This window comes from Callorhinus ursinus, unplaced genomic scaffold (genome assembly GCF_003265705.2).
Source record: "Callorhinus ursinus isolate GAN/ISIS: 27379988/994484 unplaced genomic scaffold, GSC_fseal_2.0 scaffold29, whole genome shotgun sequence".
Classification (NCBI taxonomy): Eukaryota; Metazoa; Chordata; class Mammalia; order Carnivora; family Otariidae; genus Callorhinus; species Callorhinus ursinus.
The window spans coordinates 13,635,541-13,649,335 of NW_027397091.1; the positions used below are offsets into that span (position 1 = coordinate 13,635,541).

At 40.9% G+C, this 13,795-nt stretch overlaps 1 protein-coding gene across 1 annotated transcript in view; it reads right to left on the reverse strand.

Moving 5' to 3' along the window:
- The window catches only part of KIF16B (kinesin family member 16B), a 312,760-nt gene that overhangs the window by 256,888 nt on the left and 42,077 nt on the right, over positions 1-13,795 (reverse strand). The window contains exons 2-3 of the mRNA XM_025876849.2: positions 7,974-8,043; positions 5,793-5,906 (exon numbers count right to left, since the gene is read on the reverse strand). Of these exons, the coding sequence (XP_025732634.1) occupies positions 5,793-5,906; positions 7,974-8,043 (184 nt within the window). The remainder of the gene's footprint in view (positions 1-5,792; positions 5,907-7,973; positions 8,044-13,795) is intronic.

Consider the following 13,795-nt stretch of genomic DNA (forward strand, 5'->3'; position numbering starts at 1 on the left):
AAAGGAAACTTTTTAAGGAGGCAAAAAGCAACCCCATCCTTCTTCCTACTTAACAAAAAATTCTTGAAATATAAAAATGTAAACATGGCCAAGTGACAATCACATCTAAGAAGCAAAGATAATTTTAAAGCATGATGATTTACCATTTCAGAATTAAATAAACTTAAAGAGTTATTCATTCTATCAGAGCTTCCAGAAACTAAATATTCAAAACCTAAAAATCACAGCAGCCAGAAGTTATTGCTCAAACCATGCCAAATCAATGCTATCATTTTAAGGGTCCAGCTCTTCATCAAAGTAAGTCTCAGAAGGTTCTCTGAGAGCTGAGTGATGGGTGGGTGTGAATGAGGCTGAGATGGTCGGGCTCCCCTGCATCAGAGTCCAGATGCTTTTTCCTATTTGAATATTTTCCCAGGATGGAAAGGGCAGGGAGATGAGCTGTGCGGGGCCTGGGGTGGCACCTACAATGGCCTAAGGTCCATGTCTGTCACACCACACAATTGCAGTGGGACACTCTGGGGAATGAAAGAGGGTGAAGGACAGATCCTTCACACAGACAGCTGATGTAGATGAGGCCAGTTGAGATGTGTGGCTGTCCCAGGTACACACAGTTAGGAAGGAGACCAACCAGAGCTTTCCAAACCCCACAAGCCTTCATGTTGCCTCCTGCCTTCTTGGAGCAACAGGCACACTAAGGTCACATAAAACACCTCCCTGCTTCAAAAACAAGGTGCATCAGCAGCTGAAGGGACGTCACGAGGCAGCGTTGATCAGGTTCTTGTCAGAGCCAGGAAGAGGTGAGGCACTGCATTGTGAGGTCACCACAGTCCAAGGTGGGAGCCTCGGTAACCCCTCAGGAGTGTTCCATCTCTGTGAGTGATGCTGGGTTAGCTAAACTTGAGACTTGAGACCCAGCATCTCCCCTGCAGGGATCTAAGCCCTCCAACCACCCCCTAGAAAGGACCAGTAAACACCAACCCTCTCGATCTCAGCTCCACGTAAACCATCCCTACAATAATACAGCCTGTCATCCAAGGGCAAAATAATAACACAGACAACCAGACTTCAGCTTTCTTCGGGCACCATCTTGCCACCATCTTGCTTCAACTTTGTTTTCTCAGTTTCTTGGTCAAAGATTTACAAATTATCCTTTCAATGGAGTCACTTCCAACATGACCAGTCTTAATGCTCTTAATTTGTATCCATTTCAGCTTTAGGAGGGGTTATTTTTCAGTCCTATTCTCAAATTCTGGATGACTTACTCAACTCTCAACTATGACAGCAGATCACACTGTGTTCATATATTAGTCCTTATAAAATGCTACTGGGTGGGTAGCATCACTTAGGTCCATCGTTCAGTGGGAGAAGTTACATGAGTGAGCATATACAGTGAGTGGTAGAGTTGGGATTTGCACCTGGGCACTTCTGACCCCCAAACCTGTGCTTCTAAAGACTTTATCACTATGTGGCCTCTTCCCACATCCTTGACATCAGCCACGAGGCCCCAGACCTCCTCCCACAAACTGTAAAGAAGCAGCCCAGAATCCCAGGGAGACTCACAGCTCCAGACCACCCATCCAAGGTTAGCTTTCAGCACTGTATATGGAACATGAGGAGAAACTATATTTCTTCAATTCTCCCTGATTACACAAAAAATAAAAATTATCTATCATTTTTACCATGTCACAGGGTGCCACTGGATAAGAAGAACAGCCTTACATAAAGTCCCAAAGAGTAAGAGAAGGATCTTCTATAATACCTTTGCCTGAGGCTAAAGCAAAGTCATAGAAAATATATTTAAATCAAACCCAAAAGTTTTTCAAAATAAAACTCTTTCCCAGGGTTAAAATCCCACCCACCATTTTACTATTACCCATTTTTCCAGAAAGCTGATTCAGCTTGAGTTCTCTGAGAGACTTGGGGGCCCAGAGCAGGTGCGGGCAACAGGAGCGGGGGGGAGGGCACTGGTGGACATTCTACAAAACGGGCCTAGAATGAGCAGGTCTAGAGGTGCTGAGACCCAGGCCAGGCTCAGTCTTCAAGTAACCCACCCAAAGTTGGCTCAGGACCCAGAGAAGCAGCAGGACACTGCCCACATCTCCAGGGTTCTTGCAAGGAAAACAGGCTACCCCACTGCGGCTCCCAGGAAGGACTTGTTTAGCATCACCTATCAAAGCAAGGTGAGGAGGGAGGGCCTGCTTTGTGAGACCTACGACCTGCTCTCCCCCACTGGCATCAAAACCCTGGTGAGATCCTCACCTGGCCAGGTGGCCCAAAATCCACCTTGCTGATTTGTCTCAGCACAGATTTTCAAGCTGATTTGAGAGTCATCCAAGGCATCACAGGGCCTCACTTGAGGGAAAATGCCCACAAGAGGGCATTGTTAACACAAAAGACTCACCCATCCAGCTTGTCAACAACTGGGAGACAGTAGGTTTCAAGTTTCTCCCCGGTTGAATCAAGGAACAGGTTGTGTGAGATCAAAGCCTCCCTTTGGAGTTTTGAAGAACCATTAGGAAAATCAGACCTTATTTAATGGTCTTTAATTTATGTGAGTATAGACTTAAATCATTCTCATTTTTTTTCTAAATCTAAAATTAATTTGTAAAAAAGAAATATTAATGGTCATCTTACTTGGGTACTTGTTAAACAATAAGGGAAACTTGAGCTGAACTACAGTAACAGGCATGATATATTTTCTCAAGATGCCCTTATATTCAGATGAGAAGGAGAAGAAGACTGACATCATGCTAAGCTTGCATCTTGCCGTTAATAGCAGGGATGCAACCTGACAGCTCAAATCGTGTGCCAGATAAGGCAGCATGAAGACTTTAATCAATAGTCAAAATTGAAGCTCTTTTTAACATTAGGTGTAAAGGAAGACTACCCTTTTCTCTAATACAGTGATTAAAAAAATAGGTATTTTCCTGTATCTATGCTGATTTTATTAACGTGATTCTGCTAGAAAGTAGTATTGACTAACACAACTCCTGCTTTTTTAGTTTTGTAATTTAATGGAACAATGTCAGGTTATTTATATATAGCTACATAAATAAAGTCAAAAAACCCAAAACACCTGAGAAGAGATGCTATGCATCCACCTGAAGCATGGAAATTATCCCTATCACAAGGTTTTCACAAACAAACTATTTTTAAATTCTGAGCTTTTATTTTTAACTTCCAAAAAAGCTAAACTTGTTACTGCTTCCCTGATCTTGACTCGTGTAGAACCAGGAAATGTCATCTGTTCCCATAAATTAACCACCATCTGTAAACGAGTTCTGTCAGTCAGCAAATGTTTATTGAGCATCTCCAGCGTGCCAGGCCCTGCTGTCACACACCGCTCTGCTCCTCCCATTGTGGACTTTCCCTCAGCACAGCCCTCTATTCTCAAAAGGCCTCAAATTCAGGTTAAATAAGGAGGAAAATCCAGCCGCTCATTGGGTTAGAAGTGGAAATCTTCATGGCTCTTCGTCCATCCTCTGTGGAAGACATTCTGAAGACTGTAGAATGAAATGGCTTTTCCCTTAACAAATTCCCTCACACCAGCCATGTCATTCACATTTCACTTTAATATTAATTATTAATTAATTAATAATTATATATAACTTATACATATTTATGTTATATATAATAATTATGTATAAAATTATTATATATTATATTATATTATATTATATTAATATTAATTAAAAAATCCAGCCAAAATCTGGATTCCAATACCTATAACATTCTATTCCTCACCACACTCCTAGCTACCAATGCTGATTAATCAGTTACCTCAGGAGCAAAGTCTTCTGCACTGCTGTTAAAAAGAAAACCACGGGCCCAAAAAGGAGTCACTTATGCTAAGCCAAGTCACGAAACCGGGATTCAATACCTAACCTAACTGCAATTTCAACCTCCCTGGATATGTAGTCTTAACTGGTCAGTCAGGAATTTTTGATCAGCACCAATGAAGTAATCTGTCATATGGGCCTTCTCCATCCCCCAGAGGAAGATGAGGTGATCCACCTAATAACATCCTCTACTCTTCCCCGAGGGAAGATGATCTTGCTGGAAACAATCCTTTCTTTTATTTTGCTACTTGTCTGGCCCTGTTTCTACCTATAAAATCCTTCCATTTGGTACAGCTCTTCAAAGTTCCTTTCTACTTGCTGGATGGGATGCTGCAGGATTCATGAATCAATGAATAAAGCCAATTAGATCTTTAAATTTACTTGACTGAATTTTGGTTTTTAACATTACTCACCCGTTCATTTATTCATCAACAGGGCTGCCCTATCCGCCTATTATTTAGAAGAAACCAACGCTTTTCTCTTATGCCCTGAAGGCCTTCCAGTGGCATCTCCACTGCCCTACACTTCAGCCCTAGGACCTCAACTCTGCTACTATTAGGTCGATTAGGTCTATGGACTTGAGCAAGTTATTTAAGCTCACTGAGTCTCTTTGACAAAGAAAAACGCAGCGCTAAAGTTAAATCTGGTCTTGCGAGAATCAAGTGAGACAGGGTATACGAGCGCCAAGCAGAGTTTTAGACACCAATGCCAACTCAGGCAACATTAATTGCTGGCCCCTCTTTCATACCAGGCGACTCCTCTCTCTTCGTGGCTCTCATTCTTATTGCTGTCATCCTTTCTATTTTTGCCCTGATCCTGACTCACATGTTCTGGATACAATCACTCCAACCCTCTCCTTTGAACAATTCCTCTAAGTTGTCTATCTTAATGCCAACATTTATGTTGCCTCAGTAAAGCCAATAGCTTCCACAAACCATTTCCTAACCAACTATAGTTCTCCAATGTTGAGGTATGTACAAATCACCTGGGAACCTGCTAAAAATGCAGTTTGATTCAGTGGATCTGAAATTGGTCGAGATTTTGCATTTTTAACACATTCTAGGCAATGCAGTGATTCTCATACATGGACACACCAAGTTGCAAGCAACTAGACAATAATACCACTTTAAGATGCCACCTCATGGATTATAACCCAGAGCAGGCAAAACAGGAATTCTTATCCTAGTTTTAACACCTCAGTCCTGAAGCAATATATTTAAAGAAGCTGTTAACAAGCCAGGAAGAAGCCTATAATCCTCCTCTCTCACTGGTGCTTCCCCATAACTCTGCTCTGCTCAAATACCCAGCTGGTCCCAGGGACATGCCCTTGTCCTGCTCACATGCAATGCCAACATGCAATGGTTTACGGCGAGAATCTTTGGGTCTGTTCCTCTATGCCCATGTCATGTCTACATTTTAGACCATAAAAGCCTATAGCACGGGTTTCCTCTACAATTTCCAGCTACATTCTAGATTCTAGAAAAATTCGGGGGGGGGCAGTTTGTTCCTTCTAGAATCCTTCTTTCTAGAATTCTATAATGATCCTATAATGATCCATTCACAGGAAATGGGATTTGGGTTTGAAATATAACTCCTAAAGCTCTGCATCGCAGCAGGACTCAGCTGAATGGCCTATTTGCCAGGCTTAGCAATATACAAATGGCACCTCCAAATTGCTTTATTTACAGAGCTCCTTCAAAACAGTAGTCGTGTCCAAGTTTTGAAAAAAAAAAAAAGGTTATGATCATCACGCTCAGAAGTGAAAAACAAAATCAACTTTGTGGGGACTGACCTCTTCTCAGGCTTAATTAAGATAAATGGTGCTATGTAACAAACAAAGCTAAGTTAGTAGAGGCAAATTTTATATAAATTATATTTTAAAAAATTAGCAAGATGTTTTAAAGAGTTCTTCTCAATATGGAAATCAAAATAAAGATTATGAAAATATCATACCATCTCCTGTGAGACGTAATTTGGACTTTTTGTATCAGCAGAATAAAAAGAGAAGTCATAGGTGAAGGTCTTGGTCCGTTCTCTTCCTGAGTCTCCAGTCCCTCCTTCTGGTATCTAGAAGGAAAGGATTATGATAATAATGTAAAAAGCCCTGACAGCTAAATGATCTATCCAATTCAAGAAAAGCAAAAGTCATAAAAAATATACAATGATCGCCATTTTTCATATTTACACTCTAAAAACCATTTACTTCCTCATGACTACCCCCTAGACAGATATAGATATAGATAGATAGATAGATAGATAGATAGATAGATAGATAGATAGATGATAGATAGATCGATCCTGAACTCCTCCCATCAATCCAGGCTCTCTATGCTATGACGCATGGCTACTTTCCTGGACTTTTTATCATGATTCTCTTATACAAACCCAACACTCCAACCATACTCATATTTTTCCGCTGGCTTCAATACTTTTTACTGTTCCCTCCACCTGAAACCACCAGAGTTGGGGTCTGCAGAACTCTAGAGGGTGCTAATCACATAGATTGTGATGTGACTAGAGCCCCTTAGAGTTGTGCAGTTTTGTGGCCCCACTGAAAACTCCAGGTCAGATGCTTCCTCTTCCATTAAGCTGCCCCTTGGGCACTATATCCAGAAGTAATTGCTGTCACTTCTGAGAGGCTAGGTTCTCCTAGGACATATTTTGAGTTTATTGCAGATGTTCGCGTGTATCTTGTCTACCTTGCTATATACCTAAATTGAACCAAAAACGATGTTTAAAAATCATCATAAGCCACCAAAGTTTCACAAAGTTCTCCGGACACACTGAAAATATTTAACAAGCATGGCATTTTCCAACATAATTCAGATTCTCTAAATAAACAATTTCTATGGTTCTTCTTATTAAAATGTTAAGAATCTGGACATCTGTTTTCATTATATCAGATGAGGAAATGTTTGTAAAACTCAAAAGCAACAGAGTAACCAAGGAAAATAGATTCCATAACACACAAAGAAGAGATGCATCCAGAGCCAAGGGTCTCTTCACTCTGTTTCAGTAAATATAATTTTTTAATGATTTTACGAAAACACTGTGAGCACACAGATACATGAAGCAAAGCAAAGGTAACTAATAGGAAGCAATTGATCAAGTGATGACCGGCAGAAATGTGAGAAGATGTGGTAGGTCAAAGGAGGGAAAGCCAGGTAGGGCCAGACAGAGCTAGAAGGTACAAGGATTGTGGTCAGAGAAGAAAGACATTTCACTGGAGAATGCCTCGGGCAAAGGGACACCAGAGCCTCAAAGGAAGACTATCAAATTATCCAGAGCATGGCCCAATTGGAAGATAGGAGCATTCCCCCTGCTTCTATCACTAGAGATCAAATGGCACTACTTTGAGATTGAATGTCAACGTATCCAGTCCCTTGAGCCACAAATTAACAGAAATCCAACTAGAGATTGATCTGCACTTGGCCATGGAGCAGCAGGCCTCAGAAACCCAAACCTCTAAGTTAATGATAAATATAGAAGGACAAAGGGGTTGAGTCCATAAAGCACATGATTTATTATTATTAACTTTACATTCTTATTCACCCTCCCCCCAAGTGAAAAGTATTCATGGTCCTTAACAAATTCACTGACCAAAGGAAAAAAATAGAATATTTTAAGTACAAAAGGAAGAACATGCCATCCTAGAAAATGCTGGTTTTTTCAACTATCTTTTTCGGGGGGGGGGGAATAATTTTTTTTTTAAATCTTTCATCCCCTGAGTTTTGAATAATAAAACAAGCTCCTCTTGCAAAGTTTACAAAACATGATTATTTTCATTAAGAATGTAAACAAATCTAGGGCCAACACTTACTTAATGATTCACAGAATTCAGCCAATTGCCAGGCTAAGGATCTACCACAGAATACAGGGTAATAATGCTGAGTCTGGGTTAAACGCAAGAGCTCACATACCAGGGCTTTGAGATCAAATGAACCCAGGCACAGGAGAGGAGACAGAGCATCACCCTTTTGCTTCATGCAAGAGCCCTAGCCAAGTGCAAGTTGATGTGGCTAGTTGAACTGAGAAGGACGGGTAAGGAAATGGCAGATGTGTTTTATTTACCAACAAATCATTTTAATAAAACAAACATGGAGGCTCTTGGAGCAAGGCCAGGTTGCTACTTGCCTTTAAGTTTGTAATTGTTGTTTTGCTTTTCTCCATTTGAATAATGAATTTGGCTTCCAAGTCCTTTTCCCTGCAACACAAATAATTCAGTACTAGTTAGGAGAGAAAAGATTGTTTTTAAAACATTTGTTTTATTTACTTTTTACATATGGGGGTTTGTTTTTAAATGGCATCTGAAGCACAATCTGTGATACCACTCCTCCCAAATCCTTACTGATATAAACATGAAGACACACAAAACAGATGCCACCATCAAAAAACTTAAGACTGACAGATAATGTGTTTTCAAAACCTGGAAGAATTTCTAACTGCAAGCCAAAAGGAGTGTAAATTAAATGACAGAAACTGTGGAGGGCTGTGTGACTCATGAAAAGAGCAATGCTTTTTTTTTTTTTTTTGCTGTTACCTGGTTACAAAAAGATAGTCACCTCCCCACCACCCAGGATGAGAACCAAGAAGAAAACTGGTATGAATGGTCACAAACAAGTATTGCTTCTAGAAGCAGCCAGGGCACTGCCCCCCTCCTCCCACCTTCTTTCTATAAGCATTTGGAAACTACAGAACTAGAAGTCCACAGAACTCCTAAGAAGTATAGTTCTCCAGAATAAATGACATGTATCTACACAGTGGAGGGGCCTGTCACTGACAATGGAATAAGGACAGTCTCTATATACAGCTAGGGGCTGGTAGCCAGGATGTATTAGTGTTAAGAGGCGAATGGAAAGTGGAGAAAAGTCTACTGAGAATGCTACCACTTTTACTTAAAGACAAAAAGGATAGCCTACGTATTTTTCAAGAGACCAACTATGGAGAAAGAAGAAAATGGAGTGGAGAGGACAGACGCTAGATGTCTACAAAAATATCTTGATCTGTAGATCATCTTTAGAGTGAGGAAAATAATTTACATAAAAATAAAACAAGATTGGGGAGGGCAGAGCAAGATGGCGGAGGAGTAGGAGACCTGGATTTCATCTGGTCTCAGGAATTCAGCTGAATAGGGATCAAACCATTCTGAACACCTACGAACTCAACAGGAGACCGAAGAGGAGAGTAGCAACAACTCTCTGAACAGAGAAGCGACCACTTACTGGAAGGTAGGACGTGCGGAGAAGTGAATCCGAGGTGATATTCGGGAGGATAGACGGCGGGGGAGGGGGCCTCCGTTGGCCACTACCGTTAAGTGATAGAGCCGCGGAGCAGAAAATCAGAACTTTTAGAAGCCGGCTCCTCTGAGGGACGTCCCTCCAGTGGCTAAGCGGGGGGTGGAACCCTCATGGGACAATGTGGTCTCAGGACCCTCGGGATCACAGAAAGACCGGGGATGCCTGAGTGCGCCAGAGCTCCCAGGTATTGGAGCAAGGAAGCGGGCTGCAGAGACGGAGCGGAGGGGTTGCCATAAACTGTGATATGCGGCCCAGTGGGGCCACTACTCCTCCAGCAGGGACCCAACAAGCGGCAGAGCCGGGGAGACTCCCCTCCCTGCACCGGGAGGAGTGGCGCATAGCGCACCACAGGGATCTGCTGGGTTTAGAGACTCCACACGGGGTCAAGTGCCAGAGATAGAAACGCTCGGTCACAGGCCGGGTGAGCACGGAGTGCGCCCGGAGACTAGGGAGACGGGAGTGACGGCTTTTCTCTACGGGCGCACTGAGGAGTGGGGCCCCGAGTTCTCAGCTCCTCCGGGTGGAGATTGGGAGGCCACCATTTTCACCCTGGTCCTCCAAAGCTGTACCGAGAGCTTGCAGGGAACAAAAGTCCTGAGCAGATTGCTTAGCCGGGACCGACAAGGACGGGGCAATTCGGCCTCCCGCAAAGACATTTGGGAACCACGGCAACAGGCCCCTCCCCCAGAAGATCAGCACCAACAGCCAGCAAGCCAAGACCAAGTTTACCAATCAAGGAGAACGGGAGAACTCCAGCGCTAGGGGAATACTACACATAGACTTCATGGCTTTTTTTTACCATGATTCATTAGTTTCTCAAAGTTAAATTTTTTTAACTTTTTTTTAATTTTTCTTTTTCCCTTTTTCAACCAACATCTTATCAATCCCGTTTTTAAAAAAACATTTTTTATTTTTCATTTTTAGAGTCATATTTTATCCCTTTCATAGTAGTTACCCTTATTTTTGGCATATATATATGTTGTTCTCTTTTTAAAATTTTGAGATACAGTTTCTTCTAACAGATCAAAATATACCCTAAATACTAGTGTATGGCTTTGTTCTAGTCTCCTGCCTGATCACAATCTCCCTTTTTTTTTTTTAAAATTCTTCTTTTTTTTTTGTTCAAACTTCTTATCGTATCAATTCCTTTTATAAAATCTTTTATAATTTTCATCTTTATACTCATCTTCCATCCCTTCATTGTATCAACCCTTATTTTGTACATATATGTCTTTCTTCCTTTAAAATTTTAGGAGGCACTTTTTTCTAACAGACCAAAATACGCCCAAAATCTAGTGTGTGGCACTGATCTATGCACCAGCCTGATCATATTTGATCATATTCGGGTTTTTTTGTATTGTTCTGTTTTTATTTTTTTCTTTTTGGTTTTTTTTCTTTCTTTCTTCCTTTTCTCTTTCTTTTTTCTTTCTTCCCCTTTCTTTTCCCCTGGTTTCAGGTCTTTTCTGATTTGTATACAGTATATTTGCTGGGGACGTTGTTAACCTGTTAGCATTCTGTTCTCTCATTCATCTATTCTCCTCTGGACAAAATGACAAGACGAAAAAAATCACCTCAGCAAAAAGAACAAGAGGTAGTACCGTCAGCCAGGGACCTACTCAATACGGACATTAGCACGATGTCGGACCTAGAGTTCAGAATCATGACTTTAAAGATACTAGCTGGGCTTGAAAAAAGCGTGGAAGTTATTAGAGACACCCTTTCTGGAGAAATAAAAGAACTAAAATCTAACCAAGTCGAAATCAAAAAGGCTATTGAGGAGGTGCAATCAAAAATGGGGGCACTAACTGCTAGGATAAATGAGGCAGAAGAGAGAATCAGCGATACAGAAGACCAAATGATGGAAAATAAAGAGGCTGAGAAAAAAAGAAACAACTACAGGATCACGAGAGCAGAATTCGAGAGAGAAGCGATACGATAAGACGAAACAACATTAGAATAATTGGGATCCCAGAAGAAGAAAGAGAGGGGCAGAAGGTATATTGGAGCAAATAATAGCAGAGAACTTCCCTAATGTGGGGAAGGAAACAGGCATCAAAATCCAGGAGGCACAGAGAACCCCTCTCAAAATCAATAAAAATAGGTCAACACCCCGACATCTAATAGTAAAACTTACGAGTCTCAGAGACAGAGAGAAAATCCTGAAAGCAGCTCGGGAGAAGAGATATGTAACCTACAATGGTAGAAATATTAGATTGGCAACAGACCTATCCACAGAGACCTGGCAGGCCAGAAAGGACTGGCATGATATCTTCAGAGCACTAAACGAGAAAAATATGCAGCCAAGAATACTATATCCAATTAGGCTCTCATTGAAAATTGAAGGAGAGATAAAAAGCTTCCAGGACAAACAAAAACTAAAGGAATTTGCAAACACGAAACCAGCCCTCCAAGAAATATTGAAAGGGGTCCTCTAAGCAAAGAGAGAGCCTAAAAGCAGCAAAGATCAGAAAGGAACACAGACAATATACAGTAACAGTCACCTTACAGGCAATACAATGGCACTAAATTCATACCTTTCAATAGTTACCCTGAATGTAAATGGGCTAAATGCCCAAATCAAAAGGCACAGGCTATCAGATTGGATGAAAAAACAAGACCCATCAATATGCTGTCTGCAAGAGACTCATTTTAGACCCAAAGACACCCCCAGATGGAAAGTGAGGGGGTGGAAAACCATTTACCATGCGAATGGACACCAAAAGAAAGCTGGGGTGGCAATCCTTATATCAGACAAATTAGATTTTAAAACAAAGACTGTAATAAGAGATGAGGAAGGACACTATATCCTACTTAAAGGGTCTATCCAACAAGAAGATCTAACAATTATAAATACCTATGCCCCTAACATGGGAGCAGCCAATTATATAAGGCAATTAATAACAAAAGTGAAGAAACACATTGACAACAATACAATAATACTGGGGGACTTAAACACCCCGCTCACTGAAATGGACAGATCATGTAAGCAAAAGATCAACAAGGAAATAAAGACTTTAAATGACACACTGGACCAAATGGACTTCACAGACATATTCAGAACATTCTGTCCCAAAGCAACGGAAGACACATTCTTCTCTAGTGCCCATGGAACATTCTCCAGAACAGATCACATCCTAGGTCACAAATCAGGTCTCAACCGGTACCAAAAGACTGGGATTATTCCCTGCATATTTTCAGACCACAATGCTTTGAAACTAAAACTCAATCACAAGAGGAAAGTCAGAAAGAACTCAAATACATGGAGGCTAAAGAGCTTCCTACTAAAGAATGAATGGGTCAACCAGGAAATTAAAGAAGAATTAAAAAAATTCATGGAAACCAATGAAAATGAAAACACAGCTGTTCAAAATCGTTGGGATACAGCAAAGGCAGTTCTGAGAGGAAAGTATATAGCAATACAAGCCTTTCTCAAGAAACAAGAAAGGTCTCAAATATACAACCTAACTCTACACCTAAAGGAGCTGGAGAAAGAACAGCAAAGAAAGCCTAAACCCAGCAGAAGAGAAATAATAAAGATCAGAGGAGAAATCAATGAAATAGAAACCAAAAGAACAGTAGAACAGATCAACGAAACTAGGAGCTGGTTCTTTGAAAGAATTAACAAGATTGATAAACCCCTGGCCAGACTTATCAAAAAGAAAAGAGAAATGACCCAAATCAACAAAATCATGAATGAAAGAGGAGAGATCACAACCAACAGCAAAGAAATACAAACAATTATAAGAACATATTATAAGCAACTCTATGCCAGCAAATTAGATAACGTGGAAGAACTGGGTGCATTCCTAGAGATGTATCAACTACCAAAATTGAACCAGAAGAAATAGAAAACCTCAACAGACCTATAACCATTAAGGAAATTGAAGCAGTCATCAAAAATCTCCCAACAAAAGCCCAGGGCCAGATGGCTTCCCAGGGGAATTCTATCAGACATTTAAAGAAGAATTAATACCTATTCTCCTGAAACTGTTCCAAAAAATAGAAATGGAAGGAAAACTTCCAAACTCATTTTATGAGGCCACCATTACCTTGATCCCAAAACCAGACAAAGACCCCATCAAAAAGGAGAATTAAAGACCAATATCCTTGATGAACATGGATGCAAAAATTCTCACCAAAATACTAGCCAATAGGATCCAACAGTACATTAAAGGGATTATCACCATGACCAAGTGGGATTTATCCCTGGGCTGCAAGGCTGGTTCAACATCCGCAAATCAATCAACGTGATACACTACATTAACAAAAGAAAGAACAAGAATCATATGATCCTCTCAATAGATGCAGAAAAAGCATTTGACAAAGCACAGCATCCTTTCTTGATCAAAACTCTTCAGAGTATAGGGATAGAGGGTACATACCTCAATATCATAAAAGCCATCCACGAAAAACCTACAGCGAATATCATTCTTAATGGGGAAAAGCTGAGAGCTTTTCCCCTAGGGTCAGGAACGCGACAGGGATATCGACTATCACCACTGCTATTCAACATAGTATTAGAAGTCCTAGCCACAGCAATCGAACAACAAAAAGAAATCAAAGGCATCCAAATCGGCAAAGAGGAAGTCAAACTCTCACTCTTTGCAGATGATATGATACTTTATGTGGAAAACCCAAAAGACTCCACCCCAAAACTGC